Source organism: Peromyscus californicus, unplaced genomic scaffold (genome assembly GCF_007827085.1).
Source record: "Peromyscus californicus insignis strain IS unplaced genomic scaffold, ASM782708v3 Scaffold_8__1_contigs__length_139910024, whole genome shotgun sequence".
Taxonomy (NCBI): domain Eukaryota; kingdom Metazoa; phylum Chordata; class Mammalia; order Rodentia; family Cricetidae; genus Peromyscus; species Peromyscus californicus.
This window is the reverse complement of record NW_026294606.1, coordinates 107,541,833-107,562,463: the sequence shown is the minus strand read 5'-3', so window position 1 is coordinate 107,562,463 and position 20,631 is coordinate 107,541,833. Positions and strand designations below refer to the sequence as shown.

At 44.3% G+C, this 20,631-nt stretch overlaps 1 protein-coding gene across 1 annotated transcript in view; it reads left to right on the top strand.

The window, feature by feature from the left end:
* Cdh5 (cadherin 5) overlaps positions 1–2,872 on the top strand; it is a 42,827-nt gene extending 39,955 nt beyond the window's left edge. Inside the window, exon 12 of the mRNA XM_052728798.1 lies at positions 794–2,872. Within this exon, the coding sequence (XP_052584758.1) occupies positions 794–1,317 (524 nt within the window). The 3' untranslated portion in view covers positions 1,318–2,872. The remainder of the gene's footprint in view (positions 1–793) is intronic.
* The last annotated feature ends 17,759 nt before the right edge of the window (positions 2,873–20,631 follow it).

Sequence of the window (20,631 nt, the reverse complement as noted above, 5' to 3'; positions counted from 1 at the left end):
GCCAGCCTCATTCCCCTGAGGCACCAGGAGGTTTCTCCTTAGCGTTAGCACCCAGGAGAGTGGGGCTTCTCCAGCCCATTCGGTTGAGGGGTGAAGGCTCCTTCCAGAAAGTACTTTCTCTCTGCTGCAGCAGCCCATGCCGACACTGACAGGCTAGGATGCTGTGAGGTAGGGACAGCAACTGCTCCATCCAGGCCTCTGAGCTTCCCACTGGGTGCGTCCATTTCCTGGACATTAGAGACAGACTTCCCTTTCATAATAATAGTGGTGATGATAAAAGAATTGGTGCCACCCACAGAACCCCATCATCACCTTCCCAAAATACTAGTGTTACGGAGCAGTCACTGTATCCACTTTGCAGACAGGAAAACTGAGGCGTGGAGAAAGGCCTCATCAGGCCATCCCCGCTTTATGTATGTAACAGATTATTAACTAACTCAAGGCTAGAAACACAGAGGAAATGGCTTCAGCCTCACTGAGGGAACTCTCTGCCACAGATCAAGGACCTTCCCCCAGCCATTCCAGCCCAATTTTCAGCAGGGTCGGTATTATGCCACTGACTTATACTTTGAGCCAAACCAGATCTGTATTGGTCTGGTGCTGGCAGTGGCCCTGGGAGTCTGGGCTGGCCCCAGGAATCTGTAGGGAGGAGGGGGCAGGGGCACTCTCTCCCACTCCACCCCCCCCCACACCCCCCACCCCCCCACCCCCACCCCCCACCCATCCCCCACCACCCCCACCCCCGCGCACCCTGTCTGACCCAAGCCTGTTGTTCTGACTTCCTGGCTGGCAGTGATCACCCTGCTCATCATCCTGAGGCGGCGGCTCCGGAAGCAGGCTCACGCACATAGCAAGAGCGCACTTGAGATTCACGAGCAGTTGGTCACCTACGACGAGGAGGGCGGCGGCGAGATGGACACCACCAGCTACGACGTGTCGGTGCTCAACTCGGTGCGCGGCGGCGGCACCACCAAGCCCCTGCGGTCCACAGTGGACCCCCGGCCAGCCGTGTACTCAGCGGTGCAGAAGCCGCCGCGGCTGGCGCCTGGGTCGCCTGGCGGGACCAGGGAGATGGCCACCATGATCGAGGTGAAGAAAGACGAGGCAGACAATGACGGCGGTGGCCCCCCCTACGACACGCTGCACATCTACGGCTACGAGGGCTCAGAGTCCATCGCAGAGTCACTCAGCTCCTTGACCACCAATTCCTCCGACTCTGACATCGACTATGACTTCCTCAATGACTGGGGACCCAGGTTCAAGATGCTGGCGGAGCTGTATGGCTCAGATCCCCGGGATGAACTGATGATCATCTAAGGTTGCCAAGCTCTCGGCCAGGAGACCCAAATTCATTGCAGCCTAAATGAGACACATCTGAAACCACCTTCCCTGATTTCCAAGGAGTGACACAACCTTTCTAGCTCAGCACCCCTTGCCTCTGGGCCAAAGACCTTTCCATCGCCAAGGTAGCAAATTCCAGGTCCTTTTAATATCCAGGGACAGAGACATAGTTTGTTGATGGCCACTCTAAATACCGGAAAAATGAGGCTCCCACACTGTCCGGTCCTCCCATACACCCCACCATACACACTCTCAATCTGTTCTAGACTTCTGTCCCTTCAAAACTGCCAAGCAAATCTACCTATGCTGAACTTTGAGGAGTCTTCCCCAAGGGTCCCTGAGCCCCTGGACAGTAGGGCTGTCTGTCTGAAGGCAGAAGACTGGATAGCACGAGCTGTGGGACAGGACTCTGAAGCCCAGTCCCAAGGGAGGCTGTAACTGACCCATTATGCCTGCTCTCTCAGGAGTCACAGCGCTGTTGTGCCTCCCTCTCACCTACCCAGTGCCCAACTCCCCACCCCCCGCCCCTCCCCAGGCCTGTCCAGGGAGGAAGGAGACTGTCTGCCGCTCCTGACCTTGGGTCCTGAGGTGATCCAGCAGGCTTGCAACTCCGTTAACTGCTTTACTGAGCAATGATCCATTCTGTCGACTTCAGGGAAATGGCTTGTTTAATTCGAAGCAACTGTGAACTCACCCAGGAAGGACTGTGGAGACCTGTGACAGGTCATAGAGCAAGGATAGCCTCCAATCCACTCACCAGAAAGATCCTGGGAAAGCTAAGCAGGCCACCTGACACTCAACCCTGCCCTGGTTGCCTGTGGGAGGCACCTGCTTGCCTGGTCACTCACACCCCCTTTTCTCTTACTATCTGCTTATCTCTAGCAGGCATCCAAGATGCAGCCTCAGCAAGCCTGGCTGATGTCCCAAATCAAACCTAACTGCATCACAGAGCCACCATGCCATTTGTCTTTTTCTCTAGTCGCCACATCTCAGGGAATGACCCCCCTCCCGGGCACACCCTGCAGAATGTAAGGCCCCCCCCCCCTTCCCAGGAGCAGTGGCATCTCTGGATCTCTCCCTTAGAGGGATCTGAGTAACTTTCCACTGAAGTCACAGCTGGAGGAGGGGGCATCCAGACACAAAGAGGTCCAGGCAAGGCAGAACTGTGCCTTCAGCTCACCCTCCATTGTGGACCCCTCCCCCAACAAGGCCTCTCTGCAGGGGATTGTAGATAGCACTGGAGTTTGTTTAACCAATAATTAGGTTTTCTTAATTTTTTTTTTTTTTACTAATAATACTTACAACTTTCTAGTTCTCACAAACATAGAATAAGGGGTTTTTTTGCATAATAAGCAGGTTGCTATTTAGGTTAGCAATTTTAATTCAGGTTTTTTAGTTGAATGAACAATTCCTGTAAGTTTTTATTTCCTGTTGTAGTGATTGCTGTAAGGATAACGACTATATATTAGTCACCCTGGTGCATGAGATGTACTGTACCTTTTTATATCTAAATAAAGACATCTTGAAATTCTTCCACTTCTAGAACTGAGAGCTCATATGAAACACATACACATGCATGCATGCAAATGCACACACGGTCACATACACACACATGCGTACACATGTACACCTGCTGCCAGCCTCATCAGAGGAACTCAGAGGACAAGGGCACTTGTGAGTCACAAAGTGAATTATGGGCCTAGATAAGTGGCTCATTGGTTAAATGTGTGTACTACTCCTGCAGAAGATCCAAGTTCTGTTCCCAGCATCCATGTTGGGTGGCTCATAACTACCTGTAACTCTAGCTTCAGGGCATCTGATGCCCTTTTCTGGCCTTAGAGGATACGTGCACTCAAGTATGCATGTGTCTGTACACACATAATTAAAAATAAGTCTATTCTTTAAAAAAGAAAACTAATTGTGACAGAAAATGAGGAAGATCCAGTTCAGCTTTCTATCACTCAGGGCTCCCCCACCCCCCACCCCCGTGCTCTGTGCATGCCCTACCCCCACACCTCCAGTCCATGCATCTGTCAGGGCTGCTGCTTGGATGGGAGTGGCAGGAAGTGGGGGGGGGGGGGCTTCAACACCATTTACACTCAGCAAAGAAGCAGGCTCTTTTCTGGGCACATGGGGCATCTGGATTCCAAAGAATATGCCTGAGCTTGTTGAAATCCTCTGCAGAAAAGCTTCCTCCTCAACTTTTGAGGGTTTGGTCGGCTCCTTGCTAGCTTTGGCCAAGATACCTTTCATGTTAAACAGTCACAGCCGGTGGGGACTGTCTCTGACAAGCTCAAAGCTTTGAGTTCTTGAGTTGCTCCAAATCAAGTCAAATGAACAAGACCTTGCCAGAGAGGTTGTCCAGGGAACCCCCAGATAGCTCAGCGAGTCACCCGAGAACAGGTTTGGAGATGCACAGCCTCCCCCCACCCCCGAGGGGTGCTCTTTCCATGGCCGCCAGTGTTCTCCAGTGGTGGTGCTCTCAGAAGCAGTGCTCCAAGGTTCCAGGGGTGGGAGACAGACCTTGGCGGAGTTACACCACCACAAAGCTCACTGTCCTTAGCAAAATTTAGCCTTTTTGTATTTTTCTTGACTAGATGCTCCCTGGTAGTTGTGAGGTTGGCATTTACTTCCAGAGTTGCCAGTAACCTCATCGCTTCCGTAGGAGAGGTGGTCTGCATTTTGCTGTTCCCGTGGATGTCACCTCCTCTGGCTCAGGGTTCCTATCTGAGTGCCTTTGTTCTAAATCAGTCTTCCAGGAGACCTCTCTCTAACTTCTTTTCCAACAAGTACTCTCCCTCTAATCCCCACACACACACACACACACACTCCCTAATCTCCTCTAGATGAAGTCCTGACCCTCCACCAGGGTCTGACTTTCCTGGCCATTCTGGCCACCTCCTCTGCTTGGCTCCTATTCACTCTGAGTCACAAGTGACTCCCATGAAGACCGAGGGCCATTTTGAGGCCTGAGACTTTCAGTGGATGTCACGGTAGGGTACAAACCCAATGTTCTCTGGAATTGTCTGACTGCTTGCTCCAGTGGCCCTGGGCTCCCAGGCTGAGAAGAGAGGAGCAATATCTCAGCCCAGCTACTCTCCAGGACCAAATCATCATGGCCCCGTGACCTTCATTTCACAGAAGACCAAGGTGAGACCCAAAGTGCGGTACGATGATACCAGAGCCATACAATAGGAGGCCTAGTTGGGGCTAGAACCTGCCTCCTGGCTTCTTTCCTAACTAGGAGCTGGAGACTGCCAGGAAGCACCAGGGCTCTGGCCATCGGGAAGTCAGGAAATTCCCACTAGGGGGCGCGCTGCATTTACAAATGCTGGGTCCTAACCAGTAGCCCAGTTTCAGCCACCCTAATGCAGATGGCAGGCCCTGGGAGTTCCTTGCTTTGACTGAGAGTTGTATTTAAAAGAGTGAACTCCTGGCTCTGCCTCCCGAGTGCTGGGATTAAAGGCGTGTGCCACCACCGCCCACCTACCAAGTGAGTTCCAGGAAAGGCGCAAAGCTACACAGAGAAACCCTGTCTCGAAAAAAACAACAAGAGTGAACTCTAGGTCTAGCAGAACAATCCTGACAGGCTCTCATCTAAAAAGGCAGGGACACACTCCCACTCCCTGCCTAGAGCCAGGGTACCTGCAGCTTCCAGCAACCCAGCGTCCTTGAGTTTATGAGCATCACAGTGTACCCCATCCCCCTTCTCTACCCTGTCACCTCTCTCCCACCCTTGGGGAATGTGTGTGTCAATGTGCTCCCCACCCAACACACACACACACACTCCAAGTGAGTCTGGCCTTGCAGGTCAAAATTCCTTACAAAGTCTGCTGTCCTTGAGGTGACGCGTGGAGCCACTGACTCCCACAAAGTTTCAAGGCATCCAGCAAATGTCCCTTCCGAGGATCAGCCCATGAGACATGTACCGGGTGTATCTACCTTGATCCTAAGGGTAGGGCCATCTACAAATCAAAACTGGAAACATAGTCAATATTCAACACTAAGAGGTTGGTTAGGTAGACCGTGGAAGAGCCATAAAGTGACGTGAGCAGAGGTTAGTGAGATGGCTTAGCAGTTAAAAGTATCTGTTGCCCTTTCAGAGGACCCAGCTTTGCTTCCCAGCAGCCACCTGGCAGCTCACCACTGTCTGGAATTCCAGTTCCAGGAGATTTGATACCTTCTTCTGGTCTCCGTGGGCATCAGGCACACACCATTGCACATACATACACGTGGGACAAAAGTTCATACACATAAGAGAAAATAAATAAATCTTTAACAACAACAACAACAACAAAAATGCAGCAGCCATTACAACCCATGAGGTGAGCTTAAATTTAATTCAAATTTAAGTACATTACACTCAGGCCCCAGGATTTTCCTGGTAAACACCCAGGTTATGACATTCTGAGTAATTTCCAAGTTTTCTACTATCAACACACATTCTCCGAACCAGAGAAACATTTTCATGTGAATCTGTAAAGTAACTGCAAAGTGGTGAATTGATCAATTTTTCTCCATCAGTTTTAAACATTGAAAGACTTTGTTTTAAAACAATTTTTCTAACTTTGCTACTGATGCAACAGAATTTTTAAAGTGAACTAAGTTGTGTGGGCTTTGGTTTTGGTTTGGAAGGATTGGATGGGTTATTTTGTTGTTATGTGTTTGTTTGTTTGTTTGTTTGTTGTTTTTGTTTTGAGACAAGATCTCACCAAGTAGCCCAAGTACAAATTTTAGACTCTCCAGCCCCACCTCCCTCCAAAGTGCTGGTATCACAGGTGAGCCACTGTTCCCTGCTACTGAACTGCTTTTGAAGTCAATACTTCTGACCCCAGTAAAACTGTTTCTGGAGGGTCTTGTTTACTTCTAATCATTTCTCTGAACTTGGTCTGTGGGGCTTCAATCTCTTCCTGTCTGGAGTTCTTTACCCCTGAATTTCCAGCAATTGTCAGGGTCTATGGGAGGAAAGAACTGATTTTCCAAGCAGGCAATACTGCTCACCCCAAACAATCCTGTGATGCATAAAATGCCTAATGTTCCTCTTTGTTTGGGATACAAAAGAAACGATTGGGGTGAGTCTCCATCAGCCTATAAAGAGATCACCCGTGGTGTCTGGGAAATCTGTGGATGCACAAGCTTTCAGGAACTTTATGACACTTTGCAATGCTCTTGTATAGCCTGGACTCAGGTGCTGCTAACTTACAATGAGCCTGAGTCATGGTTGCTGGGGGGATGGTTAACACTTTTCCCTGGAAACTGTGCAGAGTAACAGGTTTGTTTCCATATGAGGCACTGCACAGGATGTGAGTCTTCACACACACATACACACACATACACACACACACACACACACACACACACACACACACACACACACACACACAGAAAATAAACAAAACTGCAGAACTTAAGAGAATGGGGAGCCTCTGACCAGTGTAACCTATAGGTACACAGCTCTGGGCAGTCATTAGTAATGCGCCACTTAGGGTACCACATACCATAGCTCAGGTCATTGGTAGCATTGGTAGCCCCAGCAGGGCCCAGCTTTGTGAGGTGACAAATCTTTCCTGGTTTGACAGGCCTTCCCTCATTTTAGTTCCCAGAGCCTGTGTCTGGAAAATGCCTTGGCCCCAGGCCAGGTGAGCTGGTGAATCTGGGCATGTCAGAAGTCAGCAGCCCCAAGTGCGAGTCAGTGAACTCCTCACCCACTAGCAGAGGTGCTTCCAATCTCTCTCAGTCACATAAATTTCCTCGTCTGTAAATAAGACACCTATTATTCATAAATTTGGTCTTTTTATGATGTCCTGGACTTTGTGGATGTTTTGTGACTGAATTATTTTAGATTTAATGTTTTCTTCAACCAAGGTATGTAAGACAAACTGCTAAAGATCTTATTAATAAATAAAAAAAAAAAACCCGAGCCAGATATTGGGGTGAATGCTGAAAGATCAGAGAAGCAGAACAAGCCACAGCCAGCCTCACCTTGCCAACTCCTCAGCTGATCTTGTTTCCTCAGACTGAAAGCCTCTGAGTTCTCACCCAAATGTGTCTCTGCTGAACTGCTGCTAAAAAGCCTCTAGTTCCTGGTCCTCACACCTTATATACCTTTCTGCTTCCTGCCATCACTTCCTGAGATTAAAAGGATGTGTCCTTCCCAAGCAAAGGCATGAGATCTCAAGCCCTGGGATTAAAGATGTGTGCCACCACTGCCTGGCTCTGTTTCTAGTGTGGCCTTGAACTCACAGAGATCCACATGGATCTCTGCCTCCTGAGGATTAAGGGTGTGTGTCACCACTGTCTGTCCTCTATGTCTAATCTAGTGACTGGCTCTGCCCTCTGATCCCCAGGTAAGTTTTATTTGTTAGAACACAAATAACATATCACCACAAAGGTATTTCTTCTACCTTGGCTTCAATGCCTGAGATTTTGTCTTTTATGTCTCTTTCAGGTTAATGAGGCTTACCTCTGAGGTTTTTGACTCTTGTACTAGGCCCCCACAGTTCAAATCACCCTCCCCACTGTCTTCCAAATGACTACTTGGATGGCCCACTAAACCCTGCTTAGAATGTCCAACTACTTTTGCAGTCTAAAGTCCCAAAGTCTTCCATTCCTCCAAAAAACATCAAGGGGCAGGCCCATCACAGCAATACTCAGTCCCTGACAGCAACTTCTGTCTTAGTCACTGTCCTAGTGCTATGAAGAGACACTGCAGCAAAGGCAACTCCTATACAAGAAAGCATTTAGTTGGGGGCTTTCTTACAGTTTTAATGACCAGATAAACAACATAAACAGACCCATAACCCCTAGTGAAATAGAAGTAGTAATTAAAAGTCTCCCAAACTCCCCCACAAAAAAGAAAGCCCAGGGCCAGATGGATTCAGTGAAGAATTCTACCAGACTTTGAAAGAAGAATTAATACCATACTCCCCAAATTATTCCACAAAACAGAAACAGAAGAAACATTGCCTAATTCTTTTTACAAAGCCACAATTACCCTGATGCCTAAACCACATAAAGGCCCAACAAAGAAAGAAAATTACAAATAAATTTCCCTTATGAACGTAGATGCAAAAGTCTCAATAAAATATTTGCAAGTGGAATCCAAGAACACACCAAAAAGATCATCCACTATGATCAAGGAGGCTTTATCCCAAAGACCCTGAGGTGGTTCAACATATAGAAATCAATAAATGTGATCCACCATATGAACATGCTGAAAGACAAAAATCACATGATCATCTCATTAGGCACAAAAAGGCCTTTGACAAAAATCCAACACCCCTTCAAGATAAAAAATCCTGGAGAGACTAGGGATACAAGGGACATACTAAAGGTAATCTACAGGAAGTCCACAGCCAACATCAACCTAAACAGAGAGAAATTCAAAGCCTTTCCACTAAAATCAGGAACAAGACAAGGATGTCCACTCTTTCCATAACTATACTTGTAGTTTTAGCTGAGCAATAAGACAACTGAAGGAGATCAATGGGATACAAATTGGAAAGGAAGAAGTCAAAGTATCTTCTATAATATGATAGCATATGTAAGTGACTCTAAAAGTTCCCCAGAAACTTCAACAGTTGTTAAACACTTCCAACAAAATATTAGGATACAAAATTGACACACACAAGTAGCCTCCTATATACAAATAACAAATGGACTGAGAAAGAAATCAGGGAAACAATACCTTTCACAATAACTTCAAAAATATTGGGTTAACTTACCAAGCAAGTGAAAGACTAAGATGATAAAAGCTTTGAGACACTGAAGAAAAAAATTGAAAAGATATCAAAAGATGGAAAGATCCCCTTGCTCATGAATCAGTAGGATTAATATAGTAAAAATGGCCATCCTACCAAAAGCAATCTACAGATTCAACTCAATCTCCATCAAAATTCTAACATGATTCTTCACAGAACTTGAAAGGATAATATTCAACTTCATATGGAAAAATACACACACACACACACACACACACACACACACACACACAAAACAAACAAGCAAAACAGGATCACTAACACAATCCTGAATAATAAAAGAACAGTTGGAGGTATCACTATCCTGAATCTTAAATTGTACTACAGAAACATAGTAATTTTTTTTAAAACATGGTATTGGCATAAAGTTAGACATGTTGATCAATGGGATTGAAGACCCAGACATAAATCCACACACCTATGCATATCTGATCTTTCATAAAGAAGCCAGGAGCACACACTGGTGAAAAGACAGCACCTTCAACAAATGATGCTGCTCAAACTGGATGGCTACATGTAGAAGGATGCAAATAGACCAATATTTAACATCCCGTATAAAACTCAGCTCCAAATGGATCAAAGACCTCAGCATAAGTCCAGGTACCCTGAATCTGATAGAAGAGAAACTGGGACATGGTTTTGAGCTTACTGGTACAGAACACCATTAGCACAGGCACTAAAATCAACAATTAATAAAAGGGATCTCATGAAACTGAAAAGCTTCTGTATGGCAAAAGACACCATCATTCTGACAAACAGCAGGCCACAGAACAAGGAAAGATCTTTACCAATTACACATCCAATAGAGAATAATACCATATATATATATATGGACATCAAGGAAAATAACCCAATTAAAAACAGTTAATAAAGATCTAAACAGTTCTCAACAGATCAAACACAAATGGCTGAACAACACTTAAATGTTCAACATCCTTAGATATCAGGGACATGCAAATCAAACCACTTAGAGATTTCATCTTACACCAGTCAAAATATCCATCATCAATAAAACAAATGACAGTTCATGCTGGGGAGGATGTGGGGTAAGGGGAACACTTATTCATTGTTAGTAGCAGTGCAAACTTGTACAGCCACTATGGAAATCAGTTCCTTGGGAAGCTGGGAATAGATCTACCTCAAGATCCAGCTATACCACTCTTGGGCATATACCCAAAGGACTCTACACCCTACTATAGAGACACTTGCTCATCCATTTTCATTGCTGCTCTGTTCATACAAGCCAGAAACTGGAAACAGCCTAGATGTCTGTCAGTGGATTAATGAATAAAGATGATGTGGTACATTTACACAATGGAGTATTACTCAACTGTTTAAAAAACAATGAAATTCGCAGGTAAATGGAGCTAGAAAAAAGTTATCCTGAGTGAAGTAACCCAGACCCCAAAAGGTAAATACAGTATGTATTCACTTACATGTGGATGTTAACTTTTAAGCCTTCAGCAGGCATACCACAGTGTATATAATCATGGAAGTTAGGTACAGAGTAAGGAAAGGAGGTGGGGACAATTTCTTGAGGAAGAAGAAATAAAGGGAGACTGGAATGGGAGGATTAAACAGAGAAAGAGAGTGAAGGGTGAGCTGAGGGAGGGAATATGAGGAGAGACAGCTAAAACTAAGGGCCATCTGAGGGGTCATATGGAAATAGACTGCAGTAGATATTTCTTAAAATATATACATAAATTAAAAATATAAATGGAGTCATTAAATAATGGGGAGACAAACCCCCAACTAGATATCTCTTGCCACCAAATGAAGCCTCCAGATCCAGGAAGGGTTTACATCTAATCGAGTTGTTGGCCAAAGAGACCCCATGGAAACCCCAAACACCTCAGGCCATTCCTAAGACTCCAAGTTGCTCTCCACAACTGATGGTAAGGTCCCATTGCTGAAGTTCAAAACCTAGAAATCTCATTGAACACAGAGAAGTCGATCTGGTTCCCAAATAGAGCCTTCACTCTTACTGAAGTTCATGGTACAGGAAGGTATTCTCCTGGCTACCAGAGGAGAAAGGTAAGCACCAATCCAGTTACAAACCCTGCAGTCTACACGGTGACCTGCCTATATGATACACTGGGGTAATAGTGGCACAAAAGTTGTGTGAGTAACCAGTCAGTAAATGATGGACTTAAGACCCACTCCATGAGATGGACCCATTCTGACACTGCTCTAGGGTGGCCAAGAACCTCGGACTAGACAGGTCATTGACCTAGGGAAAAAACAAATACTATTGTTCTGCTAAAGGGATCTAGCAATAAAGTGACTGCTAATGACATTCTGCCATACCAGTAGATGGGTGTCTTTTTCTGCCATCATCAGAGAATCTTCCACCAGGGCTATATGGGAACAAACAGAGACCCACAACTAGACAATATGCAGAGAATGAGAGCACATAGAACACTCAGTTCTAAATGGGATGTCTCCCTCAAACCTCCCCCTCAGGGCTCAAGGAACTTTGTGGAAGAAGAGACAGGAAGATTGTAAGAGCTAGCAGGGATGTGGGACACCAAGGAAACAGTGTCTTCTAGACATAACAGGATGGATGTATTTATGAGCTCACAGAGACTGTGGCAGCATGCACAGGTCCAAGCCAGACAGGGCCCCAGCATCGAGAGGGGGGAGTGGACATGAGTCCCCATTCCTAACCAAGAAACTATCTCCAATTGACAACAGCTTGCAAAGGAAAAATTAATTTTCTCCAATGAAGTCTCATTGGGTATACAAACCACATTTAAGGGCAGGCCTCATGCCTGGCAGTAGATGACCAACTCAAAATGAACTCAATGATATTTTTGAAGATTTTTTTTTCACAATGCTTTGTCTGAGCATATTTTACTTTACTGGTCTTTCACTTATGTATTATGGTTTCCAATTTTGTGTTTTTTTTTAATTTATTTTAATTTATTTTGCAATACAATTCAGTTCTACATATCAGTCACGGATTCCCTTGTTCTCCCCCCTCCCATCCCCCTCACCTTCCCCCCAACGCCCCCCCCCCATTCCCATCTCCTCCAGGGTAAAGCCTTCCCCACAGACTGAGGTCAACCTGGTAGACTCAGTCCAGGTAGGTCTAGTACCCTCCTCCCAGGCCAAGCCAAACAATCCTGCATAGGCCCCAGGTTTCAAACAGCCAATTTTGTGTTTTTATGGTGTGTGTGTGTGTGTGTGTGTGTGTGTGTGTGTGTGTGTGTGTGTGCATACACATGATTCTTGTGCTTTTTCTTTGTTTTTATTTTTGTTTTTTCCTATTTTGTTCTATTCTGGCTTGCTTGGTATTTTGTTTTGGTTTTGTTTTGTTTTTGTTTTTTTCCTAAAGAGAGAGAGAAAGAAGGCATAGAGTTGGGTGGGCAGGGAGGATCTGGGAGGAGATAAGGAAGGGAAAACTATGATTAGAATATATTGTATGAAAAAAATCTATTTTCAATGAAAAAAAAATCCAGCCCCAGCAGGCAGCAGGACTTGGCAGCTCTGCCCATGTAGTTCTGGCTTTATAAAGGGATTGTGTTGTGGAATCTTCCAGTTAAGGAAAGCAGCTGAGGCCAGGAATGTGGCAGGGGAGTCCCAGCATGGAGGCCCAGAGAGGCCATTGCCTCAAGCTGTGTAAGTGAAGCCTGGATTGTGTTGGAGAGCCTGTGATGCTGGAAATGCCAGAGCTGTGGATGTGTGCCGAAGAGAGTGGCAAACAGGGCATGGAACCAGCCCAAGAGAGAAATATACTGCAGTCAACAAAGCTGGAAAGAGTGGGGGATCTGAAGAGCCATCTCAGTCTTTGACCATCAGGCATAGCCATACAGGACTTGGAGTTTTCCCTGCCGGGGTTCACTTAAGGGTTCCCGCCTTATGCCCCTTTCCTCCTTTTTGGAATGATAATGTATGTTCTGCGCTGATCTATGTTGGAGGTACGTGATTGGCTTTTGCTTTTGGTTTTCCAGGGGGTTACAGTTGAGAAATTGATTGCCTTGAGCGTCAGAAGAGACTCTGGACTTTTACACAGTCTTGAGAATGAAAGACTAATGGGGATTTTGAAGTCGGAGTGGATGCACACCACACTGTGATATGGCTACAAGCCCATGGGGGCCAGGGAGTGGAATGTGGTAGTTTGAATGGGAATGGACCCCTATCATAGGCTCCTATATTTGAATGTACAGTCCAGAGTTGGGAAGGATTAGGATATGTGGCCTTGCTGGAGTAGGTGTGGGTGTGTCACTGGGGGTGAACTTTGAGGTTTTAAAAGCCCATGCTAGGCCCAGTCTGTCTCTGTCTCTCTCTGTGTCTCTCTGAGTCTCTCTGTGTCTCTGTCTGCCTCTGTCTCTCTCTCTGTGTCTCTGTCTGTCTCTGTGTCTCTGTCTCTGCCTCTCTCTCTCTCTCTCTCTCTCTCTCTCTCTCTCTCTCTCTCTCTCTCTCTCTCTCTCTCTCCAGCATGCTTTTGGATCAGCTACTGCTCCAGTGCCATGCTGCCTGCCTGTTACCATGTTCCCACCATGATGGTATGGGCTCACCATCTGAAACTGTAAGCAATCCCTCAATTAAATGCATTCTTTTATAAGTTGCCTTGGTCATGATGTGTCTTCACAGCAATAGAACAGTGACCAAGACACTCAGCATTAACAGGAAGGGAGGGAGGGCAGGAAAACAAAATTGGTAAAAAGCTTCCCATTTTATTTAAGACAGTTTTTTTCCTACAACTGTTCTCCCCCAACACCCACCCTTCTCTTAGCTCATCTCTATCTCTTAGCCAGTTCTCATCCTGTCGCTCAAACTAACCCAAATGCTCAGTCTGACCTCAAACTCATGGTCTCCCCACTTTGGCCTCCCAAGTGCTGGGATTACAGGGAAATGACCACGCTGGTTCTAACTCTCCATTGCTAACTTTCTAACTTTCCCACACCTGTGGCTCTGTAGATTGAAGGAACTCTCCAAAACAGCAGCCATCGACTTCATGAGCTCCTACATCTTTTGCAAACGCTGCTATTTCCCTTTGTAGTGAGCATTCTATAGCAAGTGTTCTGTAGTAAGTGAGACTCACCAAGAAAGAGAGACAGGTGTTGGGCCAGAGGAGATGGCATGCTAAGAATGGAAGAACATAATTTTATAAAGCGAAATTCTAAAGATTTACAAACAGAAGATATCGCAAAATCTGTATGCTCGAAATTATAAAATACCAATGAAAAAATGAAAGAGGGCATAAATAAATGAACAGTAGTATACCATGTTCATAAATTAGGAAGGCTCAGAATAATTAAAATGTAAATTCACTCCAAGTTGATGTCCGAACTCTAACAGACTTTTGACATTGCCAGGGTGGAGCTGGAGAGATGGCTTAGGAGTTAAGAGTGGGTGCTGTTCTGTCAAAGGACCAGAGTTTGGTTCCCAGCACCCACATCAAGTGGCTCACAGCTGCCTGTAACTCCAGCTGCAGGAGACCTGACACCCTCTTCTGGCCTCTACTGGTACCTGCAACCATATATGCAAATTAAAATAAAGAAACTTTTTAAAGTTTCTAGGTTGACTCTAACATCAACATTTGGAAATATAAAGAACCTGGGAGAGCCAAACAACTTTGAAAAAAAGCTGATGGACTTGAATATCTGGTTGTTATCAGGGTTGGCAGGTAGCTCAGTGGATTGAGGCACTTGCCACTAAGGCAGATGCCCTGACTTTTGTCTCTGTGTACTGCTTGGTGGAAGAAGAGAACTGACTCCCAAAGTTATCTTCTGATCTCCACATGTGTGCAATGGCATGCACACACCCACATATACATATACACCAACAAATAAATAAATGTAACTTTTTAAAAGCTATAGTTATCAACACCTATGTGTCTGTATGGAATGTAACAGAGAGTTCAGAAATAACAGAGCCACACAAACCCATTTAGTGGAATTTTGGCAAAAGTGAAGAAAATAACAGAGAATGAACAGTATTTTCAGTAAATGGCACTGAAACAATGGGACACCCCCGTACAGGAAATGCTTTTACCTGTTGTGCTATATTTTATACAGAAATTGATTCAAAAAAGAATCACAGTCCAATACGCAAAATGTAAAAACCTTTAAAACTTTTAGAAGACAATGTGGGTGAAATCTTTATAACTAAGATGAGGCAGAGTTCTCAGAAATGATAGTATTTAATCCATAAACAGAAAAAAATGAATTAAGTGGGGCTTCATTAGCCAAAAGAATAGAAGTTTGCTTTATGAAAGACACAACTCACAGACTAGGAAGACAAGCCACTGACTATCAGGTATCTGACAAATATATCCAGAATGTATGAAGCATCCTCTAAACTCAACAGTAAGAAAAAAAAGCCCACTTTAACAGCAGGCAAATATTTGAACAGACACAGAAGGAGATAGATGGGGGCAAATAAGAACATGAAGCTACTGAGGACCATTAGTCATTATGGAAGTGAGCACTAAAGATGCCACTGTGTACCTGTTAAGGTGGTGAGGGAATAAAGCATGATGATGCCTAGTCCTGTGGAAGATGCAGAGCCCTGGAACTCTGATTCATTGCTGATGGTCATTTTAGAAAACAAGTTGGCAGTTCTCATGAAGTAGACAAGTGCTTAAGATTCAGGAATCCAAATAAAAACTCAAGTGGATTAGCAATCTCTTTCTCTGTGTTTAGACAGTGTCTGTGTAGCCCACCCAACCTTGAACTCATGATCCTTCTGCCTCAAGCTCCTGAACACTGGGATTCTATGCATGCCTTGTCATGCTCAGCAAAAGGTGTTATACACGGACCAGAAAGCAGGCCCTTAACAGACATCAAATCTACTGACACATTGATCCTGGACCTCCTAGCCTACAGATAGGTCCGTGAGAACAAAATCCTACTGTTTATAAGCTCTGTGGTATTTAATTATACACAGAAAAGACAAGTTACTGAACTACATCTGGCCTCTCCATATGAAGAAACACAACAGAAAGGAAGAGACACTGATATAACAGTCTAAATGAATCTCAAATGCGTCATGAAAGAACAAAGTCCAAAGCCCACATCCTGTCTGGTTCTGTTTCTACAATATTCTGAAAGGACAAAAGTGACTGCACCAATGGTTCTCAACTGGTGGGTCGTGACCCCACCGGAGTCACAGATCAGATATCTTGCATATTAGATATTTACAATTCATAACAGTAGCAACGAAATAATTTTATGGTGGAGGTCATCACAACATGAGGAACTGTACTAAAGGGTGGCAGCATTAGGAAGTTTGAGAATCACTGAGCTACAGGGATGGGATCAGGATTTCTAGTTACTTCATGTCAGTTACAAGTCACACTTTAAAAATCGACAAAGATTTTAAGAATGCGAAGATATTTGCCCAGGACCGATCTTCTTGGTGAGGCGAGGTGCTTCACTGGTGCACAAGGTTTGGGCACACTGACTTACTTATTTATCTATTCTTTCTGAAACATCTGTTGACATGCTAGCCAATCCCGTTAATCCGACTCCCTCTTCTTTTCTACTAACCCAGCCTTAGTTCGGGCCCCCTTCCTTATCTCTTCTATGGTGTTTTGGCCCATTATCTGTTGCTATAACAAAATACTGAGGGCTGAGTAATGTGCTTTTTAACGTTTTATTTTGGTCCACAGTTTAGAAGGCTGTAAATTCGAGATTAAATAGCTGTGTATTGGCCTCTGGTGGGGGACCCACAGCTGTGTCGCAATGTGACAAAGAAGCAGAATGGGAAAGAGCTGTATGCCCAAGAGGCCAAGCGCATGAGGTGGTAATGCTTTACCACTAACCACCCTCCTGAGAACTAACAGAGTCCCCACTAATCACTTCTAAAGGCTACCTGCAATGACTTAATCATCTTCCATTTGCACCACCTCTTGTAAGTTCCATACTGGGATCCTGGTTTCCAGTATACAAACCTTTAGGACACACACTCAAACTGTATCCAAAATGGTATTCCCCAACCTTCCTAATCATCTCCCTCTTTCTGGGCACAACCCCTTCCAAGCCATGTTGCTACGCTCATGCATCTTCCAATGTGAAATTTATATCTTGCATTCATTTGCTTAAAACTCAACAAATACATTTAGTTGCTCCCCACTACCCAAACTCTCACCCTGGTAACCAAGATTCACATGACTTTGTTTCTCCTTAACATTGTAGCTCTCTATTGTCTCATATGCTCTTATGCCACCCATCCCAGTAGCATGAAGTTCTTCACCTCCCTCAAACATAAGGTAGCCAGTGCTGCTTTCTGTAAGAAGATTGCATATCCCTGACACATCAAAGCCCACCTTGATCATGTGACTCAATTTGTCAAGTTACATGTGAGACATGACTGCCCCCAGCCCATCCCCACTCCTAAGTCTCGGGACTCAACACCCAGAAACACATTTTACCTGAAACCCCCAGTGGCCACACCTATCAAGACCCCCAGAAGAATTGCCTGTAATAACTCACAACCACCACACTCTCCTAAGAACCACAGAGGAAACAGAAACCAAGGAACAATACATCTCCCGACAAAAACAAGACCAGATATCAGCACCTAAAATTACAACCATCCCAAATTCAGATGTCTGATTACTAACAGCTGGACAATATGTCTCTACCGGAGCCCAGCAACCCTACCATAGCAGTGTAGCATGAATCTTAAAGGGTCTTATTAATAAAATCAAACCTGATGCCAGGTACTGGGGTCAACACTGGAAGATCAGAGAAGCAGAACAAGCCACAGCCACCTCACCTCGCCAGTTCCTTAGCTGATTCTGTTTCCTCAGACTGGAAGCCTCTGTGTCCTCATCTGAATGGATCTCAGCTGAACTGTGTTGCTCAAAAGCCTGAAAGCTTAACCAGACTAGTTCCTGGTCCTCACACCTTATATACCTTTCTGCTTTCTGCCATCACTTCCTGGGATTAAAGGCGTGAGTCACCATGCCTGGCTGTTTCTAGTGTGGCTTTAAACTCACAGAGATCCGAATGGATCTCTGCCTCCCAAGTGATAGGATTAAAGGCGTGTGTGCCACCATTTTCTGGTCCCTATATCTAGTGGCTGTTCTGTTCTCTGACCCCAGATAAGTTTATTAGAGTGCACAATATTTTGGGGAACGCAATATCACCACACAGCAGGCCCAGAATATCCCACCATAGCTGAAGCACAAGAAAAATACCTTAAAAGAGCCTTTATGACTATGATAGAGGTCCTTAAAGAGGAAATGAATAAATCCCTTAAAGAACTCTGTGAAAACACAAACAGTGAAAGGAAATGAATAAAACTGTTCAAGACATGAAAGTAGAAATGGAATCAATAAAGAAAACCCAAACTAAGAGACATTCTGAAATGAAAATTTTTAGGAACTCAAACAGAAACCACAGAGGCAAGCTTTACCAACAGAATACAAAAGATGGAAGAGAGAATCTCAGGCATTGAAAACATAATAGAAGAAATGAATATATCAGTTAAAGAAAATGTCAAATCTAAACAACTCCTGGGGCACAAAACATCCAGGAAATCTGGAACACTATGAAAAGACCAAATCTAAGAATAATAGGAATAGAAGAAGAAGAAACCCAGGTCAAAGGCACAAAAAATATTTTCAACAAAATCATGGAGGAAAATTTCTCTAACCTAAAGAAGGAGATGCCTGTCAAAGTACAAGAAGCATACAGAACACCTAATAGACTGGACCAGAAAAGAAAGTCCCATCAGTACATAATAATCAAAACACTAAACATACAGAACAAAGAAAGAATATTAAAAGCTGTAAGGGGGAAAAAAAGTAACGTATAAAGGCAGGTCTATTAGAATTACACCTGACTTCTCAACGGAAACTCTAAAAGCCAGAAGGGCCTGGAGAGATAAGCTGTAAACTCTTAAGAGACCACAGATGCCAGCCCAGACTTTCAATCACCATAGATGGAGAAAATAAAACATTCAATGATAAAACCAAACATAAGCACTATCTACAAATCCAGCTCTACAGAAGGTGATAGAAGGTAAACTCCAGCATCCAGGCAGTGGGACCAGATCTTGTGCTCATTGCATGAGTTGGCTGTTTGAAACCTGGGGCCTATGCAGGATTGTTTGGCTCGGCCTGGGAGGAGGGGACTAGACCTACCTGGACTGAGTCTACCAGGTTGACCTCAGTCTGTGGGGAAGGCTTTGCCCTGGAGGAGATGGGAATGGGGGGGGGGGGGGGGGGGTTGGGGGGAAGGTGAGGGGGATGGGAGTGGGGAGAACAAGGGAATCCGTGGCTGATATGTAGAACTGAATTGTATTGCAAATAAATTAAAAAAAAAGAAGAAGGTAAACTCCAACCTAAAGAGGTTTACTACACCCAATAAAATGCAGGGAAAAAAGAATCCCAGATCAGCAAAGTCAAAGGAAGGGAAGCACAAGAACACACACACACACACACACACACACACACACACACACACAACAACAACAACAACAACAACAACAACAACAATAAAATAACAATAACCAACAATCATTGGTCATCAATATCTCTCAACACCAACAATCTCAATCCCCCCGAGAAAGGACACAGACTAGCAGAATGGACTCGGAAACAGGATCTATCCTTCTGCTGCATCTATGACAAAATAGACTTCAAAACTAGTCATCAGAGATTGGGAAGGACACTGCATACACATCAAGTGAAAAATCCACCAAGAGGACATTTCAATTCTTAACATCTACTTCCCACACACAAGGGGACCCCTTGTAAAAGAAACACTACTATAGCTTAAATCACATACTGACCCTCACACACTGATAGTGGGAGACTTCGATACTCCACTCTCACCAATAGACAGGTCAACAAGACAAAAACTAAACAGAGAAATGCTGGAGCTAACTGGTGTTATATACCAAATGGACCTAACAGATATTTACAGAATATTTCACTCAAACACAAAAGAATATAAGTTCTTCTCAGCACTTCATGAAACTTTCTCCAAAATTGACCACGTACTTGGACAAGTCTCAACAGATACAAAAAAATCGAAATAACACCATGCATCCTATCAGACCACCACAGATTAAAGCTGGATATTAATAATAACAGAAATAACAGGAACTTGTAAACTCATAGAAACTGAAAATTTTTCTGCTGAATGAAAAATGGGTCAAGACAGAAATTAAGAAAGAAATTAAATACTTTCTAGAATTGAATAAAATAAATACTCAATATACCCAAGCTCTGGAACACAGTGGAGGCTGTTCTAATAGGCAAGTTCATAGCACTAAGTGCCTACATAAAAAAATTAGAGCGATCTCATACTAACTTAACAACACACATGAAAACTCTAGAACAAAAAGAAGAAACCACACCAAAAGGAGAAGATGACAAGAAATAGTCAAACTCAGGGCTGAAATCAATAAAATAGAGACTAACAAACAAAAAAAATACAAAGAGTCAATGAAACAAAGAGCTGGTTCTTTGAAAAAAAGATCAGTAAGATTGACAAACCCTTATCCAAACTAACTAAAAGGCAGAGACAATATCGAAACTAGCAAAATTAGACACTGAAAGGGGGACATA